Here is a 17,096-nt window from a genome sequence, read left to right as displayed (position 1 = left end):
ATATTGGATTCGTTTTAAATCGGCGGAACTATGCCCCTGGTACGGACACATTGCTGACCCCTGGTCCCCCCCCATCCCTCCACAGGTCCCTGCAGCGCACGCTCAACGAGCTGAAGGAGTACCAGAAGCAACATGACCACTACCTACGGCAGCAGGAGACCCTGGACAAACACAAGCTGCTGCAGGAGGAGCAGATCCTCCGCAACATCATCCACGAGACGCAGATGGCCAAGGAGGCCCAGCTGGGTGAGAGGGAGAGACGCTGTGGAATATATATATATATATATATATTATATCGACTATTCGAATACTTTGAGGTTGAATAATTCGAATACTAAAAATCACTATTCGTGAATGCCCTAGCGTCACCACACCTGACGGAGCAGGAGGGGACATGACGTTGGCACATAGTTAATGACCCCTCACAAAAGGTCTATTGTAAAGCCTGATTCATCACACTTAGTTGCACATCGCAGAGAATAGCCGACCTATATCGCATTCCGTGACGCGCTCGTCGTGAGCTTTTAGGGCGGCTATTCTCGGCGAGTGACGAGCGTGTCTTTAAATCCTTTTCTGAACCTGGTCTCCATTCATGATAAACCTACCTGATGCTGTTGTGCTCTCTCCACTGTAACAGCTGGAGATCTTACAGAGTTATTGAATACTCCATGACCAGACAGGAACTCATTACAAGCACATCATCCTTAAATCCTTATTAAATGCCACCTGGTTATCAAAACATTGGCTCAGGAATGAATAATAATGAATAAATACAAAAAACTAATTCAAGGCTTCATGGGGCGTGTAATTGATAGGGAGAAAAAAATAAAATAAATAAATATATATATATATATATATATATATGTGTCACAGTGTTTTTTTTTTGAGTCTCAGTGAAATTGAGAACATGAGCGCTCGTCGTGTGGCGCAGGGCGGAACAAGCGGTTGCTTTGATCAACGACAACGTAGCGTCGGCAGGAATGATGACGCCTCCCCCCACGGAGGTTAGGGTTAGGCATAGTTTTACTGAGGTTAGGGTTAGGGTTAGTTAGGCATAGTAAGCTAATGGCTAAACACAGCTGAGCTAGGCTAGTGGATAAACAACGAAAGAGGTGTCGCAAACGAGTGACGTCAGCGACTACACAAGTGAATGACTGTTGTCGCCATCTCATGGTGAATACGCAGAATTACACAGGTGCACTGATAAGAGACTATCAAGGTGAATTGATCCAGGTGGTGTTAGGGGTGTGTGGTGAACGACAAAACGAGTGCTCTTACCCCAATCTCACTGAGTTACCCAAACTGACTTGTGTGTGTGTGTGTGTGTGTGTGTGTGTGTGTGTGTGTGTGTGTGTGTGTGTGTGTGTGTGTGTGTGTGTGTGTGTGTGTGTGTGTGTGTGTGTGTGTGTGTGTGTGTGTGTGTGTGTGTGTGTGTGTGTGTGTGTGTGTGTGTGCAGGTAACCACCAGATGTGTCGTCTGGGACAACAGCAGCGCAACCTCTTCTGTCCCTTCGACCTGCCCGTGCGCTATCACCGTGGCGACCTGTTTGAACACGTGCACTATGTCCAGGTCGGTGTGACACTCACTGTTTGAACACGTGCACTATGTCCAGGTCGGTGTGACACTCACGCATGATTCATTCATTTCCTTTTGTGGAAGATTATGATCTGTGATGAGTACCCACGCTGTGGTGGGAGGGATTCTAAAAGGAAAATGTCCTCCAGTATTGTTTTTTAACCCATTAAATCTTTAAATATCAGAGTAAGGACATCATCTAGTCTCCCCTTGCCAGCGATTTCGAGTGTTTTTTTCACTAACCTTTGAAGATCTACAGACGTTTTCCCTAACATGCGTATAACAGGGTTCCCACACATTTTTACCAATTAATTTCCAAAACTTTTCCAAAACTTTTCCAGAATATTTAATCCAATTTCCAGGACTATATAACAATAATTCAGCTCAATAACAGGTCGCTTACGCCTATGCGCAATGCCCAAAGACAGGTAGTGTATTCCAGTGGTTCTCAAACTTTTCAGGCTGTGACCGCCGAAATAATCATATTTGAACTGGGGACCCGGCACCTTGACGATCACTAAGAGTTGAGGAATTTTGTATAACACTGTTCTATTGTGAAAATAGCAGATCTACATTGCGAGGCGTTGTGAGCATGTAGATCGGCTATTTTCACAATTTCTGCCTCTAATATTTGACAATTTGGCCCATGTATAATTTGTCATTTCAGAGGTATTAACAAAATCAATAACCAAAGACAATGCATAGCTATTTTTTCCTGGACCTTCCAGGACCCTTGATCAATTCCCAAACTTTTCCAGTACTGGAAAAATATTTTTCTAATTTCAAAATAATTCCAGGAATTTCATGACCGTGGGAACCCTGGTATAAACAACTGTGTTGATTTTGGAAAGACTTCTCTCTTCTTTCCAGCGGAAATATAACATTTTATCCACGATCATCCGGTCCTTATTTGGGGTCTGTTGAAAAAAAAAGCTTGTTTTTACAAAAAAAAAGTGTGTGGGAAAGGATTCCCAGATAAATAGACTTTTCCAAATCCATTGACAATGTGGCGGACAGAGTGGAGAATTTTTGGATGGCGTCTTTTTTCCCCGTTGCATTCTGGGATTTGGAGTCCTGGGATCACACACGGGTGCGGTGGAGTGCTCGCTATCATAAACCAATTCAATAAAAAAAATCAAACCAAGTTTGAAGTGAGCGGGGTGTGTAGTGCGTGTGCGTGGCCGTGTGTGTAGAAGTTCATTGCAGGGTGGGTGTGTGTGTGTGTGTGCGTGCTTAACGCGACAGAGACACTTGGTCACCCAGCCGCATTGCAGCTCAGGCTACATACATAGATAGTAACATAGTAACAAAGCTACACAGCACACACACACTCACAGTTTAGGAGACGGTGTGCACACCGCTCAAAAATGAGGAGAATCTGGTCTGTAGAGGTGTTTACAAAGGACACATTGAGGAGATTTCTCATTGTTGACATTGAATGAGTTAATGGGCTAGTGTAGTGCAGTGTTTCTCAAAGACATTGAATGAGTTAATGGGCTAGTGCAGTGTTTCTCAAAGACATTGAATGAGTTAATGGGCTAGTATAGTGCAGTGTTTCTCAAAGACATTGAATGAGTTAATGGGCTAGTATAGTGTGGTTTTTTTCAAAGTGGTTTCCAGGGACTCTTCCAGGTTTCCTTTATGGGGGTCTAAATTGGCCCTTAAAAGTCTGTAATTTGGCAGTGTACAAATGGAACCAAATGAACCCTGACGGGCACATTTGGTTCCATTTGTACACTGTCAAAGTTAAGGGGAGGACTTTAAATGTCAACGTTGTGAGAACCACTGGACTAGTGACATGTCTTTCTTTCTGTCCTGTGTGTTGGTTGGTTCCTCAGTTTGGTGAGGAGGTGTCTGTAGTGACATGTCTTTCTTTCTGTCCTGTTTGTTGGTTCCACAGTTTGGTGAGGAGGTGTCCGTAGCGTCCAGCGTGGCTCTGGTGTCAGAGCACCTGTCCAACCAATCAGCAGACAGCCCCCCGCTGCACCGCTCCGTGTCCGGAGACCTGGACCCGGCCCGCGCCCTCTGGGACACGCACGCAGCACACACAGAGGTGAGAGGTCACAGGTCACACAGAGGCCAGAGGTCACCCTCTCAGATCTAGGGATGGGACGATATGAAAATGTCATATCACGATTATTGTGACAAAAAAAAAATCGCGATTTACGATATTATCACGATAATCAAAATCCAATAGTTAAATCAGCTATTTTTTGGCAAAGACGTTTGATAGTACCTTTTATCAATAATAGAGGGTTTAAGTGGTACCGGATATGCAGCTTGGCAAATAAAAGGTGAATTGATCCCAGTGCATGACGGAGGACGATGTCACGATAAATTAAAGTGTTTTTTATCACGAAAAACGATAATATCGCTTATCGTCCCATCCCTACTCGGAGCCGCCATCGCCATTGTAGCCACCAGAGGAGAAATGGTACACAAAGTAGTGTACCGACCATGACAGGATTCAGAGCGTTTTTTTCACCAACCTTTGAAAAATTGCTGAACATTCTGCGTCGCTTCGATCCGCGCACAGGAGCATTCAGAAGATGGCCATGGGTGTCCTAGAATTGGAAAATAATCCTTGTCCAGGCGCGACCATCCATTTGAGAGATGGAAGCTTCCGGGTCAACTTCACGTCGAGCTCCTCGTGACACACACACACACACTGTGTTTTTATTTTATTTTATTTATTATTATTTTTTCCTTCCAGAGGAATCGGAAATAATTGCTGACCCATAGGCTAGCGAACAAAACACTAACTCGTCAAACTCGTTAAGTGGTCCAAACGGCGCGCTGCGAGTAGTTAATGAATCAACCATTCGATTTTGATTGAAAGAACATTTATTGACATTCATTATTTGAATATTAATGCTATATTGTCATATTATCATCTTATAAATGTTTTGTAATGTTCTCACGGCTCACTGGTCTTGAAAACAAGTGGTAAATGTTGTGTGTTTTGTTTTTCTTGTCAAGGAGAAACAGCAGGCCATTCAGAGCTGGATGTGGCCCCAGAGGACAGACTGTGCCCTGGTTTATGGCAGCGTTCCCCCTGCACACCTGCTGCCAACCTTCTTCATCCCCCCTGAAACACAAGGCCTCAGGTCAGCCTGTTCTATAGGCCCCGTTTAGACCTGAAACCCCCTGAAACACAGGGCCTCAGGTCAGCCAGTTCTATAGGCCCCGTTTAGACCTGAAACACAGGGCCTCAGGTCAGCCTGTTCTATAGGCCCCTTTAGACCTGAAACACAGGGCCTCAGGTCAGCCAGTTCTATAGGCCCCTTTAGACCTGAAACACAGGGCCTCAGGTCAGCCTGTTCTATAGGCCCCGTTTAGACCTCTGAAACACGGGGCCTCAGGTCAGCCTGTTCTATAGGCCCTGTTTAGACCTGAAACACAGGGCCTCAGGTCAGCCAGTTCTATAGGCCCCCTTTAGACCTGAAACACAGGGCCTCAGGTCAGCCTGTTCTATAGGCCCCTTTAGACCTGAAACACAGGGCCTCAGGTCAGCCTGTTCTATAGGCCCCTTTAGACCTGAAACACAGGGCCTCAGGTCAGCCTGTTCTATAGGCCCCTTTAGACCTGAAACACAGGGCCTCAGGTCAGCCAGTTCTATAGGCCCCTTTAGACCTGAAACACTCAGGTCAGCCAGTTATATAGGCCCCTTTAGACCTGAAACCCCCTGAAACACAGGGCCTCAGGTCAGCCAGTTCTAGGCCCCGTTTAGACCTGAAACCCCCTGAAACACAGGGCCTCAGGTCAGCCAGTTCTATAGGCCACGTTTAGACCAGGGCTTCTCTAACCTCGCCTACCAGGCTTTCTGGGGGAAAGCCTGGTGTTCGTTCACAACAGGCCGTTTGGTTTCCGTCCTAAAGCGTGGAAACCACTAGAAGAAGCGGCGTCGCTTTGATTTGGTTCCCCCCGTTTGTTTCCCCAGTCCCTATTAAAATGCTGGAGTGTAGTCTTGCCAGTCGCTATGAGTTGGACTAAAAGATGCATATACCAAACACATTTTTCAAAAGCAAAACTACTCCCCATCAAGGAGTTTATTAGGTAGGCCCTGAAAGTATGTCCTTGAGCGCAGGGGAATATTTTGGGTTAAAACTGAATCCGGTTTGATCTTTCCGGCAAATTGCAGTCCTTTGAGTACTACAACATGACGTGTTGTGGTTTCCGCTCCAGACCGGTTACAACCCCGAAAAGTGAAGTGATCCCAGACTAGGGCTTCTCTTACATTTTGTATAACATGGTTTTGTATAACATTTGCAAGGTGTTGTGAGCATGTAGATCGGCTATATTTACAATTTCTGCCTCTAATATTTGACAATTTGGCCAATGTTTAATTTGTCATTTTAGAGGTATTAAAAAGTCCCTAAATTGTCACTTTAGAAATGTGCAGATACCCTCTATACACTTAAACTTTACGTTGGTTTGTTTACTGTTGATTGAGAAAACGATTTTGCACATTAAGCTACCGGTAATCATCCGGGGACCCCACCCACGACTTTTTCAAAAATAGCAGATCTACAAGCTCACAGCGCGGCTCGCAGCGCAAATATCTGCTATTTTTCACTGGTTAAAGCATTCAATAACTCTAGGCCTAAATGGGTTAATGATTCTTCTGGTCTTTGTGTGTGTTTGCAGCCCGGTTGCAGATGTCCTTTATGCCAGCAGCCCTCCTCCCCAGACTGTCTCAGTGCCAGACTGCGGCCCCACAGCAGACCCTCCCCCAGCCCTCCTGCCTGCTGAACTGGACTGGCCTCTAGAGGGCAGCAAAGTCATGCCAGACATAATGGCTATTCAGGTAGGAATGCAACCAACTATGTGGGATGCTGAACAGTGTTTATTTCGTTGACTAAAAAAAGAACATTTCACCGACTAAGTTTTTTTTCACTGAAGAAGAGTAAATCTAAACTAAGCTATGATGACTTAAGCCCCTATCATAGTAGGCACCGCGGTGATAAGCTATCCACCGCGGTGTAGTCTTTTTAAGTCATAAAACTACAACATTGCCTCATTACTCGCGGTGAAGAGCTATCCACACCCCGACACATCTCTCTGTTTTTGAGTGGTGGTAAACCGCTCCATAGAGTGGCTGTGCGTGTGTCTGTAGCCACTTTTCCTCAGCGTTTTGCCATAGCAATGTGTTTTTCCTCAGCGTTTTGCCATAGCAATGTGTGTGTGTGTGTAGCCTGTATTACATCACCAATCCACCGTTTGTCAGCCTTCTGATTGGTCCCTGAGACTCCCTGACTGGCCAACCAGAAAAAAACATTCACTTTTTGCTATCGGAGGTGGAGTTTGTGCAGTGGAGAATGTTGCTTCAGGCTTTCAACAAAGGTCCGCACTGCGCGACACGGCGTGCGTCTAGTACGGCCACGCGAGGTGATCGCGATTTCGCTCAATATAATGAATAAGCTTCAACAAACTAGTTCACATGGACCTTATCAATATAACTAAGAGTTACGATTGGGTACATATATTTTAAATGGGCAGAATTACGAAAGCCAGCCTATTATGTGAGGAGAACTATAATCTGGCTGTCATCTTCTCTGATCCAGAGGATTAAACTAATTAAAACATATATTACATATATATGTAATTACTGTACCTTTTTCTTCCCTTTTTATTAATATCACGTAGATGTGTTTTTTTGGGTACTTTATATAGCTGTAATGAGGCTATGAAAAAAAGAAAAATCCCATCCACTTCCACTATAAAAGAATCTGCAATGGTGATTCTGTCCCACTGGGATTAAACAAATTAAAACATAATATTTTCGGGGAAACCCCCTGTTTTGCAATGTAACTACTGTACCTTTGTCTTCCCTTTTTATTAATATCACCTAGATGTTTTTCCTTTGGTACTTTAAATTGCAATAATGAGGCAATGAAAATACCCTCTCCCCCCATTCACTGCCACTATAAAAACAATCTGCCCAGGGTCAAATGTACCACCATAGTAACAGGGCAGAATGGGGCGGGATTTGCAAAGGGGAGAATTACATCCTAGTCTGTAGCCACTTTTTCCTCAGCATTTCGCCATAGCAATGTGTGTGTGTGTAGCCTGTATTACATCACCAATTACATCCTAGACCTATATCCTTGTCTGAAGACGTTATGCAAGCACGACCACCGCTCACTTCACATTGGGTGTGATTTTTACTTTCAGACAGATCGGCCCATCACCCCGTTCACTGATTGGTCGATCTAGACCAGTCAGTCACAGTGATAGTACTTCACCGTGACTGACTATGATGGCCACCACTTATTTTATCACTTTAGGTGGATAGCTTATCACCTAAAATCTGCGGTGGTAGGCTCTTCACCGCAGACTCTGATAAGGGCTTAAGACTATATTGACAATTTTGTCAACCAATAAGTAGACTAAAATGTTAGGGAGGGACTAGTGGAGAAGAGATCCAGTAGAACTAGGGATGTGCCGAAAGGAAAATTCTTGGCCGAAACCGAATACCGAATAATGGAAACACTCGGCCGAAAACCGAATACCGAATAGCCGAATATTATTAATATATATTATTATGCGCATAATGTATTTTTATTGCCATTTTTGTATCATTGCTGTCATTACAGTACATTTGCTGTAAAGCTACCTTATTATGGCAAACGTGATTATGTCAAAACCATAATTATATAGGCCAATTTAGTCACAGACTCCCTTCTCAAAATATTGTGTGCCAGCCAGGGACCCACATGTTATTCCAGATTTCTATTTCTTATATTTATTTTACAATTTGGCTAATGTTTGAACTTAGAACTAGGATTTCTAAATACACTAGGCTACAGACACCCATTTAATTATATTTATATCACTGGGACCCCAATTTATATTAAATGTTAAAATACTAGAGTACAAATGGAACAGGTCCATTTGGTTCCATTTATTCACTGAGTTACAGACCCATTAAGTTTCCAAAAGATTCCATTTTACTTTGTTTATTAGCAATATAAAACGTTTTTATATTCAGCAAAATGTCAGTAATGGTATTGTCTGCCTCTCATTATTGTCAAGGAAGAAAGTACTGTATGTCGCTGCCTTGCTTAAGTTTCATCAAGGCAAAAAAAGCACCCTAAGACACACACCAAAAGTTTCACTTCACATGCAGGGGACGGAGGAGGGGGAGCCACAGTTGCACAGAAATCACTTTCACTTTGCAGCTTTTAATCAATGCACAAGGATTTAAGGACATTATGAAGGGATTTCTAAAATTAAAACGTCTCCATATTGCTTGGGAAGTCTACTTTGCAGAAAATCGCGGCCCGCAGCCTTTGCTATTCGCTAATCGCTAATGTTTTTCTTTACCGCGATGCGGTAAATTATTTTAACATGGACTATGGAGGCGCGTCCGAGGGACAGCAGCCCTCCGTTCCCTTTGTTTACAACAATCTAGATTCTAGCTAACGCTGTTGGCCACACCAACAGAACTACTGTGGCATGCTGATGCTGCTTTTTGAGAGATTATACTGGACCCCTGTTCTTCACACTATTCGGTGCTATACTATTCGGTTTTAAAAACAATACGTCCGAAAACCGAAAATGCATTTTTAGCCATTTTCGGCCGAAAATCTTCGGTGCCGAATATTCGGCCTCATCCCTAAGTAGAACTGAAAGACTAAGGCCTAGGCCAGACGGAGCTGGATATTTCATATATCCCAGTTTCTCAGATATCCACATAGAAATAAATCTCAGTCCACACGACACACAAGATATCTAGGTCTAAAATAATCTGAGTCCCCAGACCTCCACTAGGGGGACAAGCACACACACAGTAAAGTCTTCAGAGATATCTGTGTTCCATGCCTACACGGATCTAGTGAATCGGATATTTTTCAACGTCTCCACTTATTTATCCGGTTTAAAAATATCCAGTTTAAAAATATCCAGTTTCGCGGCCGAAATATCCAGCTTCGTGTGGCTGCAAGCCCCAACAGCACAAAAAAATGTCTAGCTTCAGAAATATCCAGCTCCGTGTAGCCGGCACCTCTAAGAAGCTCACAACGTGTTGCTCTGCGTCGTGTTGTAAGCTTGTAGATCGGCCATCAAGGCTAGATTTAGTAGACTAGAATCATCTGAAATTTAGTTTGGCTAAAAACTAGACAAAAAACTTTTCAGGTGACTAAAAGTAAATTAAATTGTATTCAAAAGACTAAAACTAAAAACAAAATGAACTCACACTAACCTTGTTGTTTGCAGGTGCTTCAGTCCCGGAGCGGGGGGCTGTCCATGGAGCAGATTGGTTCCAGGATAGCAGAAGCTCTGAAACAAGTAAGAGGAGACAGTCTCTCCACAAGCCCTCTAATCCTCTCATTCACTGCTTCTCAACCAGTGGTCCTTGAGGGGGTTCCAGGTGGTCCCCAGCTTAATGATGGACAGTTGGTAACCAAATGGACCCTTATGGATCTTTAACTCTTGAGAGCGTAAAATGAAACCAAATGGATCCGTAAGAGTCTATTTGGTTTCATGTTCCGCTCTCAAGAGTTAAATTATTGTTAAACGTCTGCATTGGGGAAGACCACCAATATTGAACTATGTCATTAATATACCTTAGAGGAGTTGTGTGGAAATAAAAAAAAAGTTCCCCCTCTTCTGTGTAGCCTAGAACTGGAGGATTGATTTGGGGGTTTGTATTGTAAAGTACAACTTGATGACATCACACATTGTACTTTACAATACAAACCCCAAAATCAATCCTCCAGTTCTAGGCAACACAGAAGGGGGGGAACTTTTTTTCTATTTCCACACAACTCCTCTAAGGTATATTTATGACATAGTTCAATATTGAAAATGGGTGGTCTTCCCCTTTTAAGGTCTTTACACACCGGGGGCAAATTTGCGAAGCGAATAATTGACTTTTTTTAAAACCCCGCATATAGTCAATGCAAGCCTCCATCCACACGGCAACGAATTTCCACTGAGTGTTATTTTTTCGCTCTGATGTCGAATTGTGCGGACATTGGCAGGCAAACTGCTACACATTTGAGCCAGGTGAGGGAGTTTTGAAGCAGAAGTAACCTGCTTGTTGACGCAGATCAACTAAATCTCATTGTAATTTAGATGGTCCACTCCACAGTTAGTTTCTTTTAGCCAGACTAGGCTACAGCTGCGCCGCAAACTTCACATGCAAACGCAGCACTGTCTTACATACAGTGGCTCCTAAAGCCCCCTCTCTCTCTCTCAGTATCAAACTAAGCTAACTCTACCCAATTTAAAGAGAGAACATGGTGGAGTGACCGTCCCTTTGCATTGAGAGGGGACAGTGTCTCTCGTCTGAGTGGCTGCTTGCTGCCTGCTGCTGCAGGGAAACCCTTCAGATGGTGGCCCTCTGCTGTGGTGGGTTGTGTGATGCCAGCCCCAAACGGTGGAATTGTGGACAAAATCGTATCCAACAATAAAAATCAAAATCAAACCTCGGTTCGAAGTGAAGCGGTGAATCTTAGTATAGAATTGTCTGGAGAGCCGGTATGACAGCCGGTATAATAGGTTTTAAAAATAGGTTGCTTTTGCTCTTGTGCGGCTATTTGTGCGGCTATTTGTCACTGCTGCTTTCTTCTCTTTTCTTACTTGAATCTTTTGTTGGGTTTCTATAGATATCCACTCCTTTTGTTGATAATATTCTACATGTACAGGACAGATAAAACCTCTATTCTGAATTGTTATTTGAATAAGGTTTTTATAGTAGCATTAGTTGTGGATGCAGTAGGTGAGAACTATTGCATGTACAGGACAGATAAAACCTGAAGGCCAAATTATCATGTGAAGCTTGGCCAATCCTCAAAGTATCCATTCATCAGACCGGGAGGGACACTACACACACATTCTGGACGTACAGGACAGATAAAACCTATTCATTCTGAACTGAAATGGCCATATATGGACATGTGACACACATTTTGCTTTTTGAAAAAGCCTATTCATTCTGGACTGATATTCTGGACGTACGGGACAGATAAAACCTGTTCATTCTGGACTGGAGTGACCATATATGGACATGAGGTGACATACATTTTGTTTTTGAAAAAGCCTGTTCATTCTGGACTGAGATGACCATATATGGGCGTGGGACACACAAAGCCACTCATTGGAAGCGATTTTCACTGCTTAAAAAAAAAAAGAAATCTACGTTTTGGTTCCGAGAGGCTAAATGTCATCAAATGTAGTCTGTGGCTCAAATGCTGAATAAATAATGGACCTTGATATGAAAAAAAGGTTGAAAACCACTGCTGTAATTCTGCTAGCCCGTCAGACCTCCGTATTGGTCATTATGCATCCAATGTGTCTTTAGAGTTCTCACAATTCTTTTAGACCATATTAAATGGTCGATCTACAGTACAAGCTCACAAGGCATCGTTTTAGGACGTGTTGTACAGTAGTTTGTAGATCGTCTATTTTTTAAAGTTTGTGAGTGGTTTTAATAAAAGAATATTTCAATTTATATATATTTTTTTCCCAGGCCAATGGTTTTTACCGATGTTATTTCTCATGTTATTTCTCATATTGTTCATGTTTCTTTCTATTAGTCTTAATATGTAAATGCTTAATTATGTATGTAAAGCACTCTGAATTGCCTTGTTAAAATGGTAATGTAATGGTAAAATAGTTGTCTGTCTGCGCAAGACTAAGGCCTCAGTGTCTTGCTCAAGGACACCTTCCAAGACAAGGATCCTTCCGTTTCCCAAGCATTGTGCAGTCCAAATAAACTTGCCTTGCTTTGACCACAAAAACGTTTGTCTGGCTTGTGCCCGCAGGACAACAGCGCCCCACTGTGGCTGCTGCAGAACGAGGCGGCTCTGTTCTGGCGGGCTAAAGGCAACGGTAGCCGCGCCCTGCAGTGCCTGCGGGGGGCGCTGTCCTCGGCCCCACCTCCCCATCATCACCTGGTCCTGGCCAACGCCGCCAACCTGCTGCTGCATCACGGAGCGGCCGCACACGCTCACACTCTGCTGCAGCACGCTCTGGCACTCAACGCCTCAGAGGTAAGCATCTGCAAAGAAGTGGGGTCCAAGTGGGGATTTGGAGGACCCCCTGTAGTAACTCCGAGGACCCCCTGTAGTAACTCCGAGGACCCCCTGTTGTAGACCCCTGTTTTAACCCATTTAGGCCTAGGATTATTGAATGCTTTAACTATTGAAAAATAGCAGATATACAAGCTCACAGCGCGGCACCGAGTGCCGCGCTGCGAGCTTGTAGATCTGCTATTTTTGAAAAAAGTCGTGAAAATGTGTGCGTGCAACTCTTTGAATATATGTATTTTCAAAGCGAAGGTTTGTAACTCAAATTTTGCTTCTGGGTGGTCCCTGGAACTAAATATTTTGAGATGCGGGTCCGTGGCCAAATAAATATAATTTTGGGAGTCCTTCACATGAAAAGGTTTGAGAACCACTGACATAGCAGTCTCTCAAGAACAGACTAACTGAGCTCCAGTTAAGTGAAAAGAATCTTTTCTTTTTTGCTGACATAGAAACATAGGGTTTTTCCAAAATATCTTAGAAGGATTCAAAAGACAGCTCGCTGCGAGCTTGTATATCTGCTATTTTTCAATAGTTAAAGCATAAAATAATGATACACAATAATGTTTTAACTCATCTGGTGCCGATCCTGAACTAGTTCGGCTTTATTTCGGGCTTTTGATCGGCCGGTGTGCCGATCCCGAACTAGTTCGGCTTTTTTTAATTAATTATTTAAACACCCAGAGGCCTTACCGAAGCACCGGGCTAGATTTTCGAGCCGGCTGCCGGCCGTCATCTGTTTACATCGGCCTGCGAGAGCTTCGCGCCGCCGATATTTGCCATCCACTCCAATGCAATCCAGGATCTTTAGAGCTCATTTTCTCTGTTCCATGCATATCCATGAGGTGCGCAAGGTTTAATCACGGCTAAATCGCCGAAAATAGGGCTTTTAAAATGCTTGGTATCCAATATCTATCTTCAAGCTAACTTCATCCTGTTCCTGTTCATGACACAAAGGAAAGTGTTCAGGCGTGTCATGGCTGCGCACGGCTTGTGCATATACAGCGTATGTCTATGTTGGATTCTCTGGCAATTGGGCGCCCTCATGTGGTGATTCTGGGCACTGGATGAGTTTTAATGGTTAACCTGTGTGTTCTCCTCCTCCAGCCCCACTCTCTGTTCAGCCTGGTTTTAATGGTTAACCTGTGTGTGTCTCCTCCTCCAGCCTCACTCTCTGTTCAGCCTGGTTTTAATGGTTAACCTGTGTGTCTCCTCCTCCAGCCTCACTCTCTGTTCAGCCTGGTTTTAATGGTCAACCTGTGTGTGTCTCCTCCTCCAGCCTCACTCTCTGTTCAGCCTGGTTTTAATGGTTAACCTGTGTGTTCTCCTCCTCCAGCCCCACTCTCTGTTCAGCCTGGTTTTAATGGTTAACCTGTGTGTGTCTCCTCCTCCAGCCTCACTCTCTGTTCAGCCTGGTTTTAATGGTCAACCTGTGTGTGTCTCCTCCTCCAGCCTCACTCTCTGTTCAGCCTGGTTTTAATGGTTAACCTGTGTGTTCTCCTCCTCCAGCCCCACTCTCTGTTCAGCCTGGTTTTAATGGTTAACCTGTGTGTTCTCCTCCTCCAGCCTCACTCTCTGTTCAGCCTGGTTTTAATGGTTAACCTGTGTGTGTCTCCTCCTCCAGCCTCACTCTCTGTTCAGCCTGGTTTTAATGGTTAACCTGTGTGTGTCTCCTCCTCCAGCCCCACTCTCTGTTCAGCCTGGTTTTAATGGTCAACCTGTGTGTGTCTCCTCCTCCAGCCTCACTCTCTGTTCAGCCTGGTTTTAATGGTTAACCTGTGTGTTCTCCTCCTCCAGCCCCACTCTCTGTTCAGCCTGGTTTTAATGGTTAACCTGTGTGTTCTCCTCCTCCAGCCTCACTCTCTGTTCAGCCTGGTTTTAATGGTTAACCTGTGTGTCTCCTCCATCCAGCCTCACTCTCTGTTCACCCTGGTCAGTGTGGAGCTGTCCCAGGGCAACGTGTCGGGCGCCGTGGCCGTGTTCCGCGACATCCTGCAGGGGGCGCTGTCCTCGGCGGCGCTGGCCGGCTGCACCCAGTGCCGCTCCCTGCTGCCTCTGATGCGCTGCGTCCAGTTCTACCCCTTCCTCTACGACCTGGCACACAGGAGGACGCCATGCCCACGTGAGTAACATATACGCCATTTTGTTCTACTTCCGGGTGTCTTTCGACTTCCTTCACAGGTGTTACCAATGATACTAATGAAGGCTCTGTTCCATTCTGGTCAAACAGAGTCAGGGTGCTGATATTGTGCATGTTGGCTCACTGGAAACACTCAAAGTCTCAAAGTGTCATTGAGTGGGTACCAAATGTCCCCATACAGGTGTGTAACTCTGAGAGTGTACAAATGGACCCGCAAGGTCCTTTTGATTCCATATGTTGATTCCATTTGTATAGAGTTATGGGGGTCCTTTAAATTAAAGAACCACTGTACAATAAATCAAACAGAGCCTAAATTAGTATCATCAGTAACACCTGTGAAGGAAGTCGAAAGACACCCGGAAGTAGAACAAAATGGTGTATGTGCATAGACCCTATTCAATTTTATTAGTGTCAAATCATAACAAGTTATCTCAAGACACTTTACAAAGGCTAAAGAGCCGTGAGAGAGAGGGGGGGGGGGAGACAAGGGAAAGTGTAGGGAGGGGTGGGGTGGCAGGAAGGGGAGGTAATAATACATTTTATTTGTAGCACACTTTATATTTGTGACAGATCTCAAAGTGCTACATTCAAAAAAAGGTCAGAGAAACAAAGCTAAACACATTGAAACGGACCAAGGAAACCTGTATAAGGTAACCTTAGAACAGTGCACAGTTTCACACCTTGTTTAATACAAATCAGAAAAGCATTAAAACATAGTGATCACCCACTATTACACAACTCAGAAAGAGTTAACTCATTTGTAGCCGATCCCGAGTATACTCGTGAAAAGTACTCTATTACTGTAACGGCGGTTCTCCTACCCTGTAGCTGCGCGGAAGGTCCTGGCACAATCGCCCTCGCCGATTCATCATCATCATCATCATCACGGATCCACGTGCACAAAATAGTAATCACATAACATGGAGGCAGACGGGGAATCTCATCTTTAATGTCCATTATCTCCAAAGAACACTTTCAAAGGGGAGGATGGCAGTAGATTCTCGCTAATAAAACACATGTTGAAAAGCAACGATCCGCCATTACACAACGGCATGTTGACGACGAGCGATTCCGGTGAATGACGTGATGACGTCAAACCGGAAGTGTTTACGCAATCGACTTCTGGGCTTCAAAATAAGAGACTGGCCGCTTATGGAGCCAGCGAGAGGCACGCTGGACATTTTAATCCGTTCATTTCTGGAGCACAAAATGAGTTAAAATGTAAGACGTTCAAAGAGTCTCTCTAGGCCTTGGAGGGGGAGACACGCACACAGCTCTCACCTGCTACTACAGGGGTCTTCAACGTTTGCAGGCCAAGGACCCCTTAGTCGAGAGAGAAATGAAGCAGGGACCCCCACAACCCATAGATAGCATATAGTTTCGTCGTTTGACGGCACACTCATCAGTGTATTTTGGATTCATGTCAATTTGTGTTTTCAGATGTTTAACCACTTGAACCGTCAATACTTAATAAACTTGACCTTTCACTCTGTACTTAGTGAGCTCTTTTTACCCCTCTACACCAAACCTCTTTGCCGAAAATAGCTGATCTACAAGCTCACTGTGAGCTTGTAGATCTGCTATTTTTGGCTAAAGTCCTCAGAATATGGACACTAGGGTTCAAATGGTTAATATAAAAAAGGAGATTTTTTTTTTATCACAACGATTTGGAGGACCCCCTGACCTGTAGTAACTCCGAGGGCCCCCTAGGGGTCCCTGACCCCCTGTTGAAGACCCTTGTATTAGACATTTAGTTGTAAGATCAGAGGAAACAACTAGTGTGGGGATTTAAGGGGAGCAAATGCTAATTTCGTGCAAATTTGTCTTAAAGCGCAACATTTTGCACAGATGTACCCCAGGGCTTGCTCTAATGATTTTGCTAGGGCGACCTTCGGGGTCGCCACAGCGGCCAAATCAAGTTGGCCTCCCATTGACTTTCTATACAGGAGGAAAATACCCAGATTTTTTTTTTCTTTTCTGGGTATTTAACACTTTGTTAGCCTGGCCGTACTTGCCCGTACTTGTCCGGACCACCCAGTGCGCCGGTCGTCTATTCCCGTACATTCCCGTACTTTTGATATAAATGATAATAATAAAAAAAAAAACGATCGGCCATTCTTCTCTGTGTCTTTTTGGAGCCATCTGAAAGGGTTAACATCCTCCTGACTCCTTTTCTTTAAGTGGGTGTGCTACTCGTAGCATCCAGCAGGCCGCGCCGTTCACTTACATTCAGGCTGCATGCATGCCTGGCCATTTGCTCCCTCCCTCCACGGAGCAGACAATGGACCACAACAACACCCAAAATGGCTGGATTACAAGCGTCTATGTTTCTGTACTTGGATCGCGGTCT

General features: G+C 44.3%; 1 protein-coding gene across 1 annotated transcript in view; it reads left to right on the top strand.

Annotated features, from left to right (window-relative positions):
* ttc17 (tetratricopeptide repeat domain 17) overlaps window positions 1-17,096 on the top strand; it is a 55,053-nt gene that overhangs the window by 17,390 nt on the left and 20,567 nt on the right. Inside the window, exons 9-16 of the mRNA XM_080729516.1 lie at window positions 86-246; window positions 1,458-1,570; window positions 3,477-3,629; window positions 4,556-4,683; window positions 6,224-6,383; window positions 9,794-9,865; window positions 12,346-12,573; window positions 14,518-14,728. Coding sequence (XP_080585642.1) covers window positions 86-246; window positions 1,458-1,570; window positions 3,477-3,629; window positions 4,556-4,683; window positions 6,224-6,383; window positions 9,794-9,865; window positions 12,346-12,573; window positions 14,518-14,728 — 1,226 coding nt within the window. The remainder of the gene's footprint in view (window positions 1-85; window positions 247-1,457; window positions 1,571-3,476; window positions 3,630-4,555; window positions 4,684-6,223; window positions 6,384-9,793; window positions 9,866-12,345; window positions 12,574-14,517; window positions 14,729-17,096) is intronic.

This window comes from Nannobrachium achirus, assembly GCF_963921795.1.
Source record: "Nannobrachium achirus genome assembly, chromosome: 7".
NCBI lineage: Eukaryota > Metazoa > Chordata > Actinopteri > Myctophiformes > Myctophidae > Nannobrachium > Nannobrachium achirus.
This window is presented reverse-complemented; position numbering and strand designations above follow the sequence as displayed.